This window comes from Rhamphochromis sp. 'chilingali' (assembly GCF_963969265.1).
Source record: "Rhamphochromis sp. 'chilingali' genome assembly, chromosome: 16".
Taxonomy (NCBI): domain Eukaryota; kingdom Metazoa; phylum Chordata; class Actinopteri; order Cichliformes; family Cichlidae; genus Rhamphochromis; species Rhamphochromis sp. 'chilingali'.
Window position 1 is genome coordinate 24,243,437 of NC_137943.1, and position 14,230 is coordinate 24,257,666.

Consider the following 14,230-nt stretch of genomic DNA (forward strand, 5'->3'; position numbering starts at 1 on the left):
ACTCTGAATAAACCTGAGAATGTCTGAAGGACTTCTCTGTGTTAATTATTATTTTCTACATTAATCACCAAAATTATACACACTATGAAAAATGAGCAACGTGTGTGGGACAAATCATTCAGCTTAGTTACACAAATAGATGATTAAAAGTAAAAGACCTTTAATGAGTATGACTGAGTTTTTTATATTATATATGTTTGTTCACCATGTTCTTAAATGCATGAATGCTCCAAGTACATTTAATATATTGCTTTATCAGAAGTTTTGAGAAAAAAAGGAGGCAGGTCTAATAAATAACTTTTCCCTGAAACATTTCAATTCCTGTCTTTCAAAGGGGAATCAGCCACTCCTACTATTGTGGAGCACTAAATCTTATCTATATGATAAGAAGGCTCATTCAAGTGCAGCCAGATGTTAGGTTTGTGCCTCAAAAGAGGAACTACGCGGATGTGTGTTTGTTTCATGAGATACAGAAGGAAGAAAAACAGGAAACATGAAGTGGTTTCAGTGGGGTTTTAAATCAGGAGACAAAAATCCTTCCAAACAGTGAGACTTTATTTTTATTTTTTTTAAATACAGCAAGACCAAAGTTACTGGTGTTTAAACACTGGGCGGTCCAGAGGTGGCTTATCTTTGTTAGAAAAACAACAGTTACAGAGGATTATACAAAACGCAGCACTTCTGCCATTAGTTCTTCATATCTTACATGATTATCTATTTACAAATCAGGCTTAGAGCTACTGAATGGATGTTATACATTTACTCAGATTTCTATATTTACAAGTTTATACACAAATCCGCTGTTAGACCCGTTCTGCTGTAAAGAGAGAGAGAGAAAAGCAAAGTTAGTCACACTGAATCAAATGATTTTACTGATCTGTCAGTGAAAATGTCCAAGATTTGATTTTTTTATTTACCTATAAGCTGTTTAGAAGGGAGTTGTTAATGGTTTCATACACTTTGTTGTAAATCTCTTCCTTTGAAGTCATCCCATCAAGGTACTCTGCACAGAAATGAAAGGAGTATGAGAGCATTTCTGCTCACTGGTTGGTGGTTAAATAGGTTTTTTAGATCTGTGGCTAGGCTTATGGACGAATGCGGGGATGCAGAGTCTCATTTATATTTCAAGAGGAAAAGCACTTGCTTTACAAACCTATTCTGTCGCAGTTGTCCTCCATCTCTTTCCTGTGTTTCAAGTACATGGGCCAGACGTGGCCATCGAACAGGCCGGCTGGGTCAGGGACCGTGTATGTCCTTGTACTGCAGAGAAAAAGAGATCAGTGTGGGGTTGTTGTGTTATTAAAAGCTGTGCTGTGGTGTCCAGCTCTTAAGGGGATTCTGGTAAAGTCACTGCAGGAGCTTGTTACCTTCTCCTCCTTTTGCACTCCTCATAAGGAATGGAAATGTAGAAACATTTGTCATAGACATCAATAAGAGGCCTGCGGAGAAAGCAGAGGTCAGATTACTCAAAAGGTTTAGAGGTCAGAAGGTTTGTAGGTCACAGTTTAGAAAAAATGAGTAAGGTCCTGGGAAGCCCACTTGTAGTTGTAGATGAGGAACCCCTCCACGATGAGAATGTGGATCCCCTTCTCCTCAGAGCCGGCTTCTTCGGCTTCAGGTGACAGGCTCACGCCGTGTGAGCGGGCAAACTTGATGGGGTTCTCCTGCCAGCCTTTGACAGTGTTGATCATAGCCTCCATGTCCAGAGCGGTGATCACTGATACAGAACAAGTAGAGAAAAGAGAAGAGCACGTTTTACCACACACGAAACCAACACTCCTCACCAATGTGCTTTAACACACATTAGTCATGGTTAGTGAATGTCTCTAGCATCCACAGAATATTTGATTGAATATCACAAAGTTTAGGATTGATTGGTTACCAAACTACAGAAATGTGCAGGAAAGAAAGAGTACATTACTGCATGGTTTTCTTACGCGAAATCCATTCTTACCATCCCACTGTCTAAAGCCGTCCTCCCCGACTTCTATTTGATCGGGTTTCTGAAATAACAGTCACCAATAAAACATTGCTGCAACCTAGTAACCAGTCGGAACTGATCACACCTGGACAGGACAAGTCAAGGACTCGTCTCCACCAAAAGTGAACACACGGTGACGGCTTTCAATGCGGCTGAATTCGCTTCCCAACGTTAGGCTTAGAAAATCTGACAATTTTTTCATCAAATCTTAAAACTATTCTAAAAGGTACTAACGCTTGTTGTCGCCTCATCTTGATAGTGAAACATGCTTTGAGATGGAATATCTTGAGTCTGCGAAATAGAGATTCTGATTTGTCTTCAAAAGGCTTAAAAACATTTAAGGGGAAAGTTTAAGAAAAAGGCTTTCGACGTCAGTCATCCTTTACTGACTGTGAGTGGATCATGTAAAGATGGGTGTGGTAGATGTAAGACCTTCTGGCTTCTTTTACTCGAAGTGAGGTTTAAGTCTGACTTTAAGTGGGGACGCTCAGCCCTTTCATTAGCTGTCCAGGAGACAATCAGCCAAATGCATTACTAGACTACTGCCATGACAGGACATCTGCAGGTCAGACTGAGGGTTTATTTCTGAGCACAAAATGTCTTCAAGGACAAATTTTAAAGCAGCGAATGACATATGAAAAATAAAAATGCCTTGCACTAACTCAACTTTAATGCCATTAAATTATTACTTTAGCTTTCAAGTTTACTTCAAATGAGAAAAAAATAAAATACTTTCATGCATCTTACCTTGAAAAAGTCATCCTGATGCACCACACAACAGTTGGGTAATGTCTTTAGTAGTCTATTTGTCAGAGTGGTCTTCCCACCGTTGGTCACTCTGAAATGGGTGCCACTTAGTTTTATTTTCTCTCAATTTCCATAAATAAACATCTATACATGAATATATATATATATATATATATATATATATATATATATATAAAAGACTTACCCTCCTATGCCAATGATGAACTTCATTTTTTCTTATTTCTTTTCTGTATTGGTCACCTCTGGAATTCAGTAAATAAAAGCAGGGAACCCAGCCAAAGCAAACACTCTCTCAAAGGCTTCTACTGAAAACCTTTCCCTTCTCCTCCTCCACAAATGTCCCCTCCTTTTACTACTTCATTGATAGACAAAGTCTTTGCCGTGCATTTAAAGGATTTGGCTTCAGTGTCACAGCCTCCCAAACCAATCAGCGTGCTTTGTCTCGTAGCCAATAAGGTGCCACTTCACAGTCCACGGCACCAATGATGGGGCAGGACTCGGGAGCCTCACAGCTTCGTGAAAGCAAAGCCCATAATTTGCACCTGCTCTGAGGAGTCAGTGAACACCAGCCAATCTAATGCACGAATAATCCCACACCCAATACACGTCTTAAAAAGATAAAGAAAATAATATGAGACTAAGGTGTGTGCCACGGTCGTATGTAGTGCCTCAAACAGGAAGCTGTTTGTTTTGTTCTAAAATTTGGGATGTATTTTTGCAAAAACTGAAAAGCTTTCCCATTTAAAAGTAGACTGTGATTTACATGCAGAGGACATTTCTCATAAAGGAAGAAACTATATAGCAAGGGTGTAGACTGTAAAAATCATTAAAAATGTAATATTGTGTGCATATATGTATATATATATATATGTATATGTATATACACACATATATATATATATTCCAAACAATCTGCATCACAGCATAGTGTGGAACCTGTGATTTTAAGGGGGAATTTTCCATGCATAGACAGCTCTGGGTAAATGAAAACCAGGAGCACTATATTTAACTGGCTGTGTCTGACTGCTGCGTCACGAATATTTCCGATGCAACTAGTTGGAGTAAATGGCAGCCAGCCATGTGACCACAGTGTCTCGAGCTACAGGTGTGATAAACCACGGCTATTTCTTTGAAGTTAAGCGCCCGCTGCTTATCAACTCAGATTGCCGCACATTCCCAGATGTGTGCGGAATAAACTCGCGTTCATTTTGTTTGCACAGTATTTGAGCAATCTATGTTACTACTGCGCTTTTCTTTGTTGGTGTAGGAAGGAGTTGAACTCTGACCTGGAGATACAGGAGCACGTGGTCTTTTTGCCAGGAAAGTCTCAGTGGAAAAGGGATGCCTCACACTAAGTTACTGACAGGTCTTATGTTGTGTAGTAGTTTGGCGTTAGTAAACAGAAAATGTTACGTACACGTAAGAACCTGGAGAGTACAAATCTGTTCCATATAGGGGATCAAACCATCTGGTCTAGCACAGGGAAGCATGTGGTGCACATACGTTTTCCACCCTGGAATCAAAAGACAGACTTACCTTTGCTCTCAGTCTAAATTTGGCTTTTTAAATATATGTCCATACGCTCGTTACCAGGGCTTATACACCGGAAGACAAAAAGGCAGATTCTTGTCTGCATGTCTGTAGATCTGTAATAAATATTTTAGTTTAACTCAGCAGAGACAAGCAGCTAGTCTGGTTGCACAACATTAGTAAATAACCAGATCTGCAATGCCTGTGTAGTTTCAAGATGTACAAAAAAAAAATAAAAAATGCTATTTGGTGGTTTCAGAGGATGTTGCATAACTCCTTCTGTTATGATGATTTCTGATATGCGGTTCAGTTCTACGGTGGTGATCGCAGGGTGTGCACAGGTCAAGTGCCACTATGACCCTCCAGAAATTAACGAGGACAGGGGATGATCGTTCAGCTCTTTAATGGCAGATTTAGCGTGGGTGTGGGTATGTGTGTGTGTGTGGTTCTACAAACAGAATGGAAAATAGAACACAAATTACAATCAAATTATAGACAACAATAATCACCATATAACATATTACAGCCACATACTTGTCTTATAGGCCCTAATACTAAGCTGGCGGCTTTTACTTATAGTCTGAACCATATTTGACAACAAAGAAAATAAACATCTTCCCATCACTTAACTCTTGTGCCCCACTCACTTATGATGCCAACTAAAGAAGGCAAATACACATAACAAATCCCCAACTCAAACTGAACTCAGTTTGGCCTAGGCGAACTTAGCTTAGCTTAGCCCGCTTAGCGATAACTTAGCTTATAGAAAATGTACAAACAGAGGACGTCCAGAGCAAGAAAACATACAGGCTATCCTTCTTACACAAGAAATATCCTGTAACTCACCAGTCTTATGGACGCACACTCTCATTGAACCCACATAAACTGCTCCCGAGCATAACTTGTGATTCACACTGCCTTCATGAACACCATTTTCCATCCCAGTCAAACATTACTCACAAAACGGCCGCGCCCTCTAGTGGCGAGGCAGAAAACGGCATCACAGTCCTGCCTTCAGAACAGCCGCCCCCAAACTTGCCCTCGCAAGTTTGCAGAATGTCATTTACTGTCCATTTTGTTCTGGTACTGCAGGTAGTCGAATAAGGCGGCTCACTGGGCGTACGTAGGTACGGTCCTTTACGTCCACTTCTGCAGATCGGATCAAACCATCAGCTCCGGGGAATACCCTGTTGATCTTCCCAACAGGCCATGATGCTCTGGGAAGATGGGGATCCACTATCATCACCACAGTGCCCAGCTGGATCGGAGCAGTGTCTTTCTGCCACTTTGACCGTGTCTGCAGTGTAGGCAGGTAGTGGCGTATGAACTGTGTCCAGAAGCGATCGGATAACACCTGACAGGTCCTCCATGATCGTCGTCCAATGAGCTCTGAGTCGTGGTATATCACTTGGGGTAGGGAAGGGTCTAGCCGCCCCATCAGCAACAAATTTGGGGTAATGGGGTCTGGGTCAGCCACGTCTGATGACACGTACCCCAAAGGTTTCGAGTTGAGTATTCCCTCGATCTCGATCAACACTGTTTGGAGTATTTCCTCTTTTACAACCTGTGAGCCCAATGTGGAGGCCAGAGCTGCCTTTATGGACCTGATCTCTCGCTCCCAGGATCCTCCAAAGTGGGGAGAACTGGGAGGGTTAAATCGAAACTTGATCTGCTGCTCTGCTAACTTGCCTTGTAAAGAGGGATGCAGGGCTTTGAAAGTTTCCTGGAGCTCCCGATCCCCACCTCGGAAATTTGTTCCCTGGTCACACAGTATCTCAGCTGGTTTCCCACGACGAGAGACAAATCTTCTTAATGCCATTAGAAATGAGTCGGTGTTGATACTAGACAACACCTCAATATGAATGGCACGAGTCGTCAAGCATTTGAAGAGCAGGCCCCAGCGTTTTTCATTTCTCCGACCAACTTTCACCTGCATTGGCCCAAAGCAGTCGATGCCTGTTGAGAAGAAGGCTGGCTGATGTAATCGTAGGCGTGCAAGGGGAAGGTCAGCCATCTTTGGGTTGGCAGGTTGGGCTCTCCATTTTTGGCACTCAGGGCAGGAGCGCTGTTCGCTTCTTACGGCTTCACGGCCGCGAAGAATCCAGTATTTCCTTCTCAACTCTGCAAACAATCTCTCTGCTCCTGGGTGTTTCAAATCACTGTCAGCCTGTCGGATGAGTAGTCTGGTGACTGGATGTTTAGGGTCCAATACTACTGGATGTATCACAGCAGCTTCCAAATCATGGCATCGTCTGAGACGACCACCTACTCTTATGAGTTGAAGCGACTTATCAAATTCCGGGTCTAGGCAAAACAGACGGCTGGATGAGAGAACTGGTTTCCCAGTGGTCAGGCACTGGATCTCATCAGGGAAACTGTCTTTCTGAGCAGCTCTCAGCAGAATAAGCTCAGCCTCCTTGTAGTTCTCTGATGTGAGATTGTCACCAGCCGCCCCGTGAAGGCACCTGGCTGTTTCTTCCAAAAGCTTGCTAAAACTGGTAAACTGCTGTGCATCAGGCAGGGAGATAGAGTCAGTAGACACAGCTAAGCAAGTTATTGGTTTACGCTGCTCCTCAGCAAAGTCTGTACATGGTGTGGCTGGGTGCTCTGGCCACTGGTCTCGATGTAGCTGCAGAAACGGGGGCCCACATGCCCACCGGGACTGGACTGTGAGGTCTTGTAGCCTTTTACCCCTAGTTAGATCATCTGCCGGATTGTCATATGTTGTCACATAACGCCAAGACTGGCTGTCTGTCAGTTCCTGGATTTCAGCTATCCGAGTTCCCACGAACACCTTGAAATGACAGGACTCTGACTGGATCCATGTTAGGACAGTGGTGGAGTCTGTCCATAACACCACTCTGCATAGTGGTAGGATGAGCTCTTTCGTCAGCAGGCTAGCAAGTTGAGCTCCAGTCAAGGCTGCACATAGTTCCAGACGTGGCATGGACATCTGCCGTTTAGGGGCCACCCTAGAGCGGGCAGTCAGGAAAGCAACTTCCACCTTTCCAGCAGCATCTTCCGTCCGTAGGTAGGCAACGCTTCCATATGCTTGTTGAGATGCATCGCAGAAGATGTGCAACTCACGCCTACTGTCAGATTTGTCCAGCTCTGGGCTTACATAACAACGTTGTAGACTAATGTCGTCCAGATGTTGCAGCGCACCCTCCCATTCGTTCCATGCCGAGAGCAGGTCACTTGGTAACAGGGGGTCATCCCACTCACGCTTTTTGTCCCACAGCTGCCGGACTAGTACCTTCGCCCTCGTTGTGAAGGGGACGAGAAACCCTAGTGGGTCATACTGACTCGCCAGAACCCGGTAGATGTTTCTCATGGTAGGAGGATTCCTCTCCAACTGCATGGACTTGTAGTGCAGAGTGTCAGAGCAGCACATCCAGCGCAAACCTAGAGCAGGTTCTTGAGGGTCCATATCAGTTTGATTCAGCCACTGTACGCTGCTCTCCGATCTTATTTCCTTTGGTAGATGGCTGATGAGATCTGGGGTGCTGCTGGCCCACTGTCTGAGCTCAAATCCTCCCTCCGATAATAGTGACCGTAGTTTGTCCACAACCTCTGTGGCCACATCTGGAGAAGAGAAGCTCTGTAACCAGTTGTCAACATAAAAATACTTCTCAATGGAGTCACGCACGTCATCTCCCTGGTCACTGTGGTCATGGACGTGTCGCTGGAGTGCATAAATTGCACAGCACGGTGAGCATGTTGTCCCAAAGGGGAGCACCTGCCATTCATACACCTTGGGATGGGCGTCTCTTTGCAGATTGCGCCAGAGGAAACGTAGTAGTGGCCGGTCCTCAGGCAGTAGTCTCACCTGGTGGAACATCCCCTTGATATCACTGCTAACTGCGATGGAGCGTTCTCTGAAGCGTAGCAGCACACCAAGAAGAGAGGCCCCCAGGTTCGGGCCTGGTAAAAGCAGCTCGTTGAGGTTCTGATCCCTATAGGTGAATGAGCAATTAAACACCACACGGTTCTTTCCGTTGTGTGTCACCATGTGGTGGGGGATGAACCATGATTCTGTGGAGGCCCTCATTTCCTCCTCACTGATTTCTCTGACATAGCCTGCTGCTATCAACTTTGCCATCTCCGCTTGATAAGCTTTAGCCTTCTCTGGGTCTCGACTGAGGCGCTTCTCCGTGCCACGTAGATTGGGGAGTACTGCTTCAGGTGGCACCCGGAGTGTAGGCATATCACTGACACGCAGAAGGGGAGTTGAACATCTGTTTACTCCCTCGACATTCAGTCTTGTCGTCTTTGCCTCCAAAAGCCTCATAGCTTGCTCTTCCCTCCGAGACCGTGTCACTAGTTTCTCACTTCGATATGGGAGAGTGTCAAGTTGCCAAAGCCTCTCTACTTGACTATGAAGCTCTGATTGAGGAGAGGCAGTTGAGAGGAAGAGGCACTGTTGTGGTTGAGCAGAGTGCTTAAGGGAGGGGATTGGTCCCTGTAGTACCCAACCAAGTCTAGTCTTGACTGCAGCTGGTCCTCCAGGTAAGCCTAGGCGCACAGGTTTGATGGGCGTTACTAGGTGAGGACAGTCAGAGCCGATCAGAAGGAGTGGCTGGGCATTTGTGAAGGGCTGCAAGGGAAGCCTTCTCAAGTGTCTATATTTCTGTTGAAGTGCCTTCACAGGGTAGGAATGTTCAGCCAAGCCTAGGTCATCTGCTGTGAAGGCTCTCTCAATGGTGAATGTTCTGGATGGTTGGCTGGCAGGGGAGACTTTGACTGTCACTGATGCGCCATGCAAGGTTCTCAATCCTTGTCTCACCGTACGTAGAGTAAGACTCTCTGCCGTGCCCTGTAACTGCAGTTTTTGAGTGGCCTCAGGGAGAAGGATCGTCCTCTCAGATCCATCATCCAATATGGCGAATGTCTCCAGGGTGTGCTCACCGTTCTGCAGCAGCACTTTGGTTATCTTCAGAAGTACTTGGCTACAGCCAGCACGCCGGTCTAGATAAAGTACCTCAGTAGATGGTTTACTCCCCAGCTCAGCGACGTGTTCCATTGGTGGATTGGGTGCAGCAGGTCTGAGATTCACTTCATGCAGGGCCTCTAGGTGTTTTCCCCTGCATGTCTTACACTGCACTTTAAGTCGACACTGAGCGGCCTGGTGGTGCCGCCCACAACGCCAGCAGCGATTGTTGGACTTAATCCAAGTTGATTTCTGCTCCTTAGTCAGCATCTTGAAGTTGACACATTGATCTAGGAAGTGCAGAGTGTTATTACAATATGGACAATAAGCTGTGTGCTTGTCTTGGACCTCAGAAGTGGAAGGGGTTGTGGCTGAGGACCTTTGGGGGGCAGTGTTGTGTGTTGCACCATGCAGCACGGTGGTAGTCCTTTTGGTGGCTCGTTTATCTCTTTTCATGCTGCTCCTGTCTCTCGAGCTCTCCTCTACCTTCTCTGTGTGATCTCCGCCCTCTTGAATGACCAGCTCATACTCCAGCCACTCTGCAAAGTCTCTCAATGATGGTATTCCATCTTTCTGTGGGTAAAGGTAGCGGCGGAAAGCAGCACGTAGGTCTTGGGGTAGCTTTCGTGTCAGTCTAGCAACATGAGACCCGCATTGCAGCTCTATGTGTCCATCTTCCCCAAGTTGCTCTAACATGCCGACCAGAGCACGGACTCTCAGTGCAAACCTTCTGAATCCAGTTGTGTCACCTGGGCGGATGCTGGGCTCATCCATAAGCTCTGCTATCCTCTGCAGTGACAGCTGGTGCGGCTGACCGTCATGTTTAATGAGCGAGGCCATCGTGTCAGAGTAGGGGTGAGGTGAGTTACTGTAGGAGTCAGCAATTAAAAGAGCTTCCTCAAATTTAAGGTGGTCACATAAGACCTGATATTTGAACCTCTCCGTTGCATCAAAGGGGAGAATATTGTCTAGGGCAAGCCTTAATCTAGCAAACTGCCTGGGATCACCCTGCGTGAACTCTGGGATGGAGGGCGATGGTCCTCTGTAGGTCTTCTCCTTTACACCTATGGCTGTAGTGGGAGCCAGCACTTGTTCTGGGGGGAGCATGTTCGCGTCGAAACTAGGTCCAGCTAGTGATTGAGATAAGGGGGTGGACTGTGGCGCACGAGGCTGAAACTCAGGAGCTTCAGTGGCTGAGGGTTGCTGTAACTGTAGCTCTTGTAAGCGTTGGCTAAGCTCTTGTGCAATGGCTGGTAGCGGTGGAGGTGGAACAGACTGTACCTCTGGTAGATCAGGATGATCTCTCGGGAGAAAAACTGGAGGTGGTGGTACTGGCCATTCTTCAGCTGCATCCTGTGTGTAGGATATATTGTGCTGCTCTGGTCTCAGGGGAAAAGGCTGTGTAGTTAGAGGTGTGGAGACCCAAGTGTTATCAGCTGAAATGTAGCCCCCTGGTTGCTGGGCAGAACGTAAGCGGGTGGATTCCAACGTGCTGACATTACGATCCATCTGCCTCCTCATGTCTCCTACCATCATCTGAAGTTGCCTGTTGTCCTCCTGCAGTTGCTGCACAATGTTCATGAACTCCTGAGGGATGCTGGATGACACTGGAGTCTGTCCTGCAGCTCCAATAGAACCAGGAGTCTGGGTGAGGGGCGTCATCTTGGCGTATCCCTCTCTAGTCTGCTGTTGCTCCAATGTAGCAGTGGGTGGCAGTGTGTAGCCTTCATACTGAGTCATCCATCCTGGTGGTCGCACAGCCCTCCGTGGACGTGCACCTGCTCTCTGGGGGTCATAATCCATCTTCACTCTGTAATCACCTATCCGGCTCGAAGGACCAATTTTGTTATGATGATTTCTGATATGAGGTTCAGTTCTACGGTGGTGATCGCAGGGTGTGCACAGGTCAAGTGCCACTATGACCCTCCAGAAATTAACGAGGACAGGGGATGATTGTTCAGCTCTTTAATGGCAGATTTAGCGTGGGTGTGGGTATGTGTGTGTGTGTGTGGTTCTACAAACAGAATGGAAAATAGAACACAAATTACAATCAAATTATAGACAACAATAATCACCATATAACATATTACAGCCACATACTTGTCTTATAGGCCCTAATACTAAGCTGGCGGCTTTTACTTATAGTCTGAACCATATTTGACAACAAAGAAAATAAACATCTTCCCATCACTTAACTCTTGTGCCCCACTCACTTATGATGCCAACTAAAGAAGGCAAATACACATAACAAATCCCCAACTCAAACTGAACTCAGTTTGGCCTAGGCGAACTTAGCTTAGCTTAGCCCGCTTAGCTTAGCGATAACTTAGCTTATAGAAAATGTACAAACAGAGGACGTCCAGAGCAAGAAAACATACAGGCTATCCTTCTTACACAAGAAATATCCTGTAACTCACCAGTCTTATGGACGCACACTCTCATTGAACCCACATAAACTGCTCCCGAGCATAACTTGTGATTCACACTGCCTTCATGAACACCATTTTCCATCCCAGTCAAACATTACTCACAAAACGGCCGCGCCCTCTAGTGGCGAGGCAGAAAACTGCATCACAGTCCTGCCTTCAGAACAGCCGCCCCCAAACTTGCCCTCGCAAGTTTGCAGAATGTCATTTACTGTCCATTTTGTTCTGGTACTGCAGGTAGTCGAATAAGGCGGCTCACTGGGCGTACGTAGGTACGGTCCTTTACGTCCACTTCTGCAGATCGGATCAAACCATCAGCTCCGGGGAATACCCTGTTGATCTTCCCAACAGGCCATGATGCTCTGGGAAGATGGGGATCCACTATCATCACCACAGTGCCCAGCTGGATCGGAGCAGTGTCTTTCTGCCACTTTGACCGTGTCTGCAGTGTAGGCAGGTAGTGGCGTATGAACTGTGTCCAGAAGCGATCGGATAACACCTGACAGGTCCTCCATGATCGTCGTCCAATGAGCTCTGAGTCGTGGTATATCACTTGGGGTAGGGAAGGGTCTAGCCGCCCCATCAGCAACAAATTTGGGGTAATGGGGTCTGGGTCAGCCACGTCTGATGACACGTACCCCAAAGGTTTCGAGTTGAGTATTCCCTCGATCTCGATCAACACTGTTTGGAGTATTTCCTCTTTTACAACCTGTGAGCCCAATGTGGAGGCCAGAGCTGCCTTTATGGACCTGATCTCTCGCTCCCAGGATCCTCCAAAGTGGGGAGAACTGGGAGGGTTAAATCGAAACTTGATCTGCTGCTCTGCTAACTTGCCTTGTAAAGAGGGATGCAGGGCTTTGAAAGTTTCCTGGAGCTCCCGATCCCCACCTCGGAAATTTGTTCCCTGGTCACACAGTATCTCAGCTGGTTTCCCACGACGAGAGACAAATCTTCTTAATGCCATTAGAAATGAGTCGGTGTTGATACTAGACAACACCTCAATATGAATGGCACGAGTCGTCAAGCATTTGAAGAGCAGGCCCCAGCGTTTTTCATTTCTCCGACCAACTTTCACCTGCATTGGCCCAAAGCAGTCGATGCCTGTTGAGAAGAAGGCTGGCTGATGTAATCGTAGGCGTGCAAGGGGAAGGTCAGCCATCTTTGGGTTGGCAGGTTGGGCTCTCCATTTTTGGCACTCAGGGCAGGAGCGCTGTTCGCTTCTTACGGCTTCACGGCCGCGAAGAATCCAGTATTTCCTTCTCAACTCTGCAAACAATCTCTCTGCTCCTGGGTGTTTCAAATCACTGTCAGCCTGTCGGATGAGTAGTCTGGTGACTGGATGTTTAGGGTCCAATACTACTGGATGTATCACAGCAGCTTCCAAATCATGGCATCGTCTGAGACGACCACCTACTCTTATGAGTTGAAGCGACTTATCAAATTCCGGGTCTAGGCAAAACAGACGGCTGGATGAGAGAACTGGTTTCCCAGTGGTCAGGCACTGGATCTCATCAGGGAAACTAAGCTGGCGGCTTTTACTTATAGTCTGAACCATATTTGACAACAAAGAAAATAAACATCTTCCCATCACTTAACTCTTGTGCCCCACTCACTTATGATGCCAACTAAAGAAGGCAAATACACATAACAAATCCCCAACTCAAACTGAACTCAGTTTGGCCTAGGCGAACTTAGCTTAGCTTAGCCCGCTTAGCTTAGCGATAACTTAGCTTATAGAAAATGTACAAACAGAGGACGTCCAGAGCAAGAAAACATACAGGCTATCCTTCTTACACAAGAAATATCCTGTAACTCACCAGTCTTATGGACGCACACTCTCATTGAACCCACATAAACTGCTCCCGAGCATAACTTGTGATTCACACTGCCTTCATGAACACCATTTTCCATCCCAGTCAAACATTACTCACAAAACGGCCGCGCCCTCTAGTGGCGAGGCAGAAAACTGCATCACAGTCCTGCCTTCAGAACACCTTCTGGACAACATGGATCTGGAAAATCGTTTCATCCCAAAATCAGTGGTCAAAAACTCTTTCCAAATATAGATTTGTTTGCATACAGCAGTGTTATTCAGTCAGCTTTAGAGGTGATGGTGAACTTTGGACAGAGGCAGGCTGTTTCCTGGTGCTTCAAGTATTAATACAAAATCTAAATGTGTTATGGCTCCATGCCTTTGTGTGTCAGGCGTCTCTTTATTCCAATCTCATGGAATGAAATCCATATTTCAAAAGGCAAGATTATTCTTATAAAACTAAATAACAATTAAGAGTACATAATTAAATATAACATCATAATTTAACTCAAGCTGTTTCTCTTTCACATCTGAATGATTGAATTTACACAATAGAACATGATTAAAATATAATAAAAAATGCAGGGCAAAGTTCAGTTTCTAATTGGTTATGTATTGTGTACATAAACAGAAACGGGTTACTCCAAGGGCATTAAGACCTCCATAAAACGCAGCACAGGACGGTCAGGTGACATCCACCGAGCATCCACTGACGATTATCCCCGTTAATAACTCAACTGCCAAAAACATTCTGGACCGAAGATGAAAACACGCAGCTGCAA

At 45.8% G+C, this 14,230-nt stretch overlaps 1 protein-coding gene across 5 annotated transcripts; it reads right to left on the minus strand.

Moving 5' to 3' along the window:
- Nucleotides 1–505: 505 nt before the first annotated feature.
- On the minus strand, nt 506–5,204 carry nmrk2 (nicotinamide riboside kinase 2). 5 transcript variants are annotated; one of them, XM_080906865.1, is made up of 9 exons: nt 5,126–5,204; nt 2,934–4,395; nt 2,729–2,819; nt 1,955–2,003; nt 1,540–1,717; nt 1,368–1,439; nt 1,154–1,260; nt 918–1,003; nt 506–814 (listed from the first exon to the last, which is right to left on the minus strand). In XM_080906865.1, the coding sequence occupies exons 2-8, from the start codon at nt 2,957–2,959 to the stop codon at nt 918–920; spliced, it is 609 nt and encodes a 202-aa protein (XP_080762991.1). In that variant the 5' UTR covers nt 2,960–4,395; nt 5,126–5,204; the 3' UTR covers nt 506–814. The 5 variants fall into 5 exon arrangements, with proteins under 5 accessions (XP_080762991.1, XP_080762990.1, XP_080762993.1 ...); XM_080906864.1 differs by having other exon boundaries at nt 506–817; nt 5,126–5,200; XM_080906867.1 differs by lacking the exon at nt 1,955–2,003 and having other exon boundaries at nt 506–817; nt 5,126–5,200.
- Nucleotides 5,205–14,230: the final 9,026 nt, after the last annotated feature.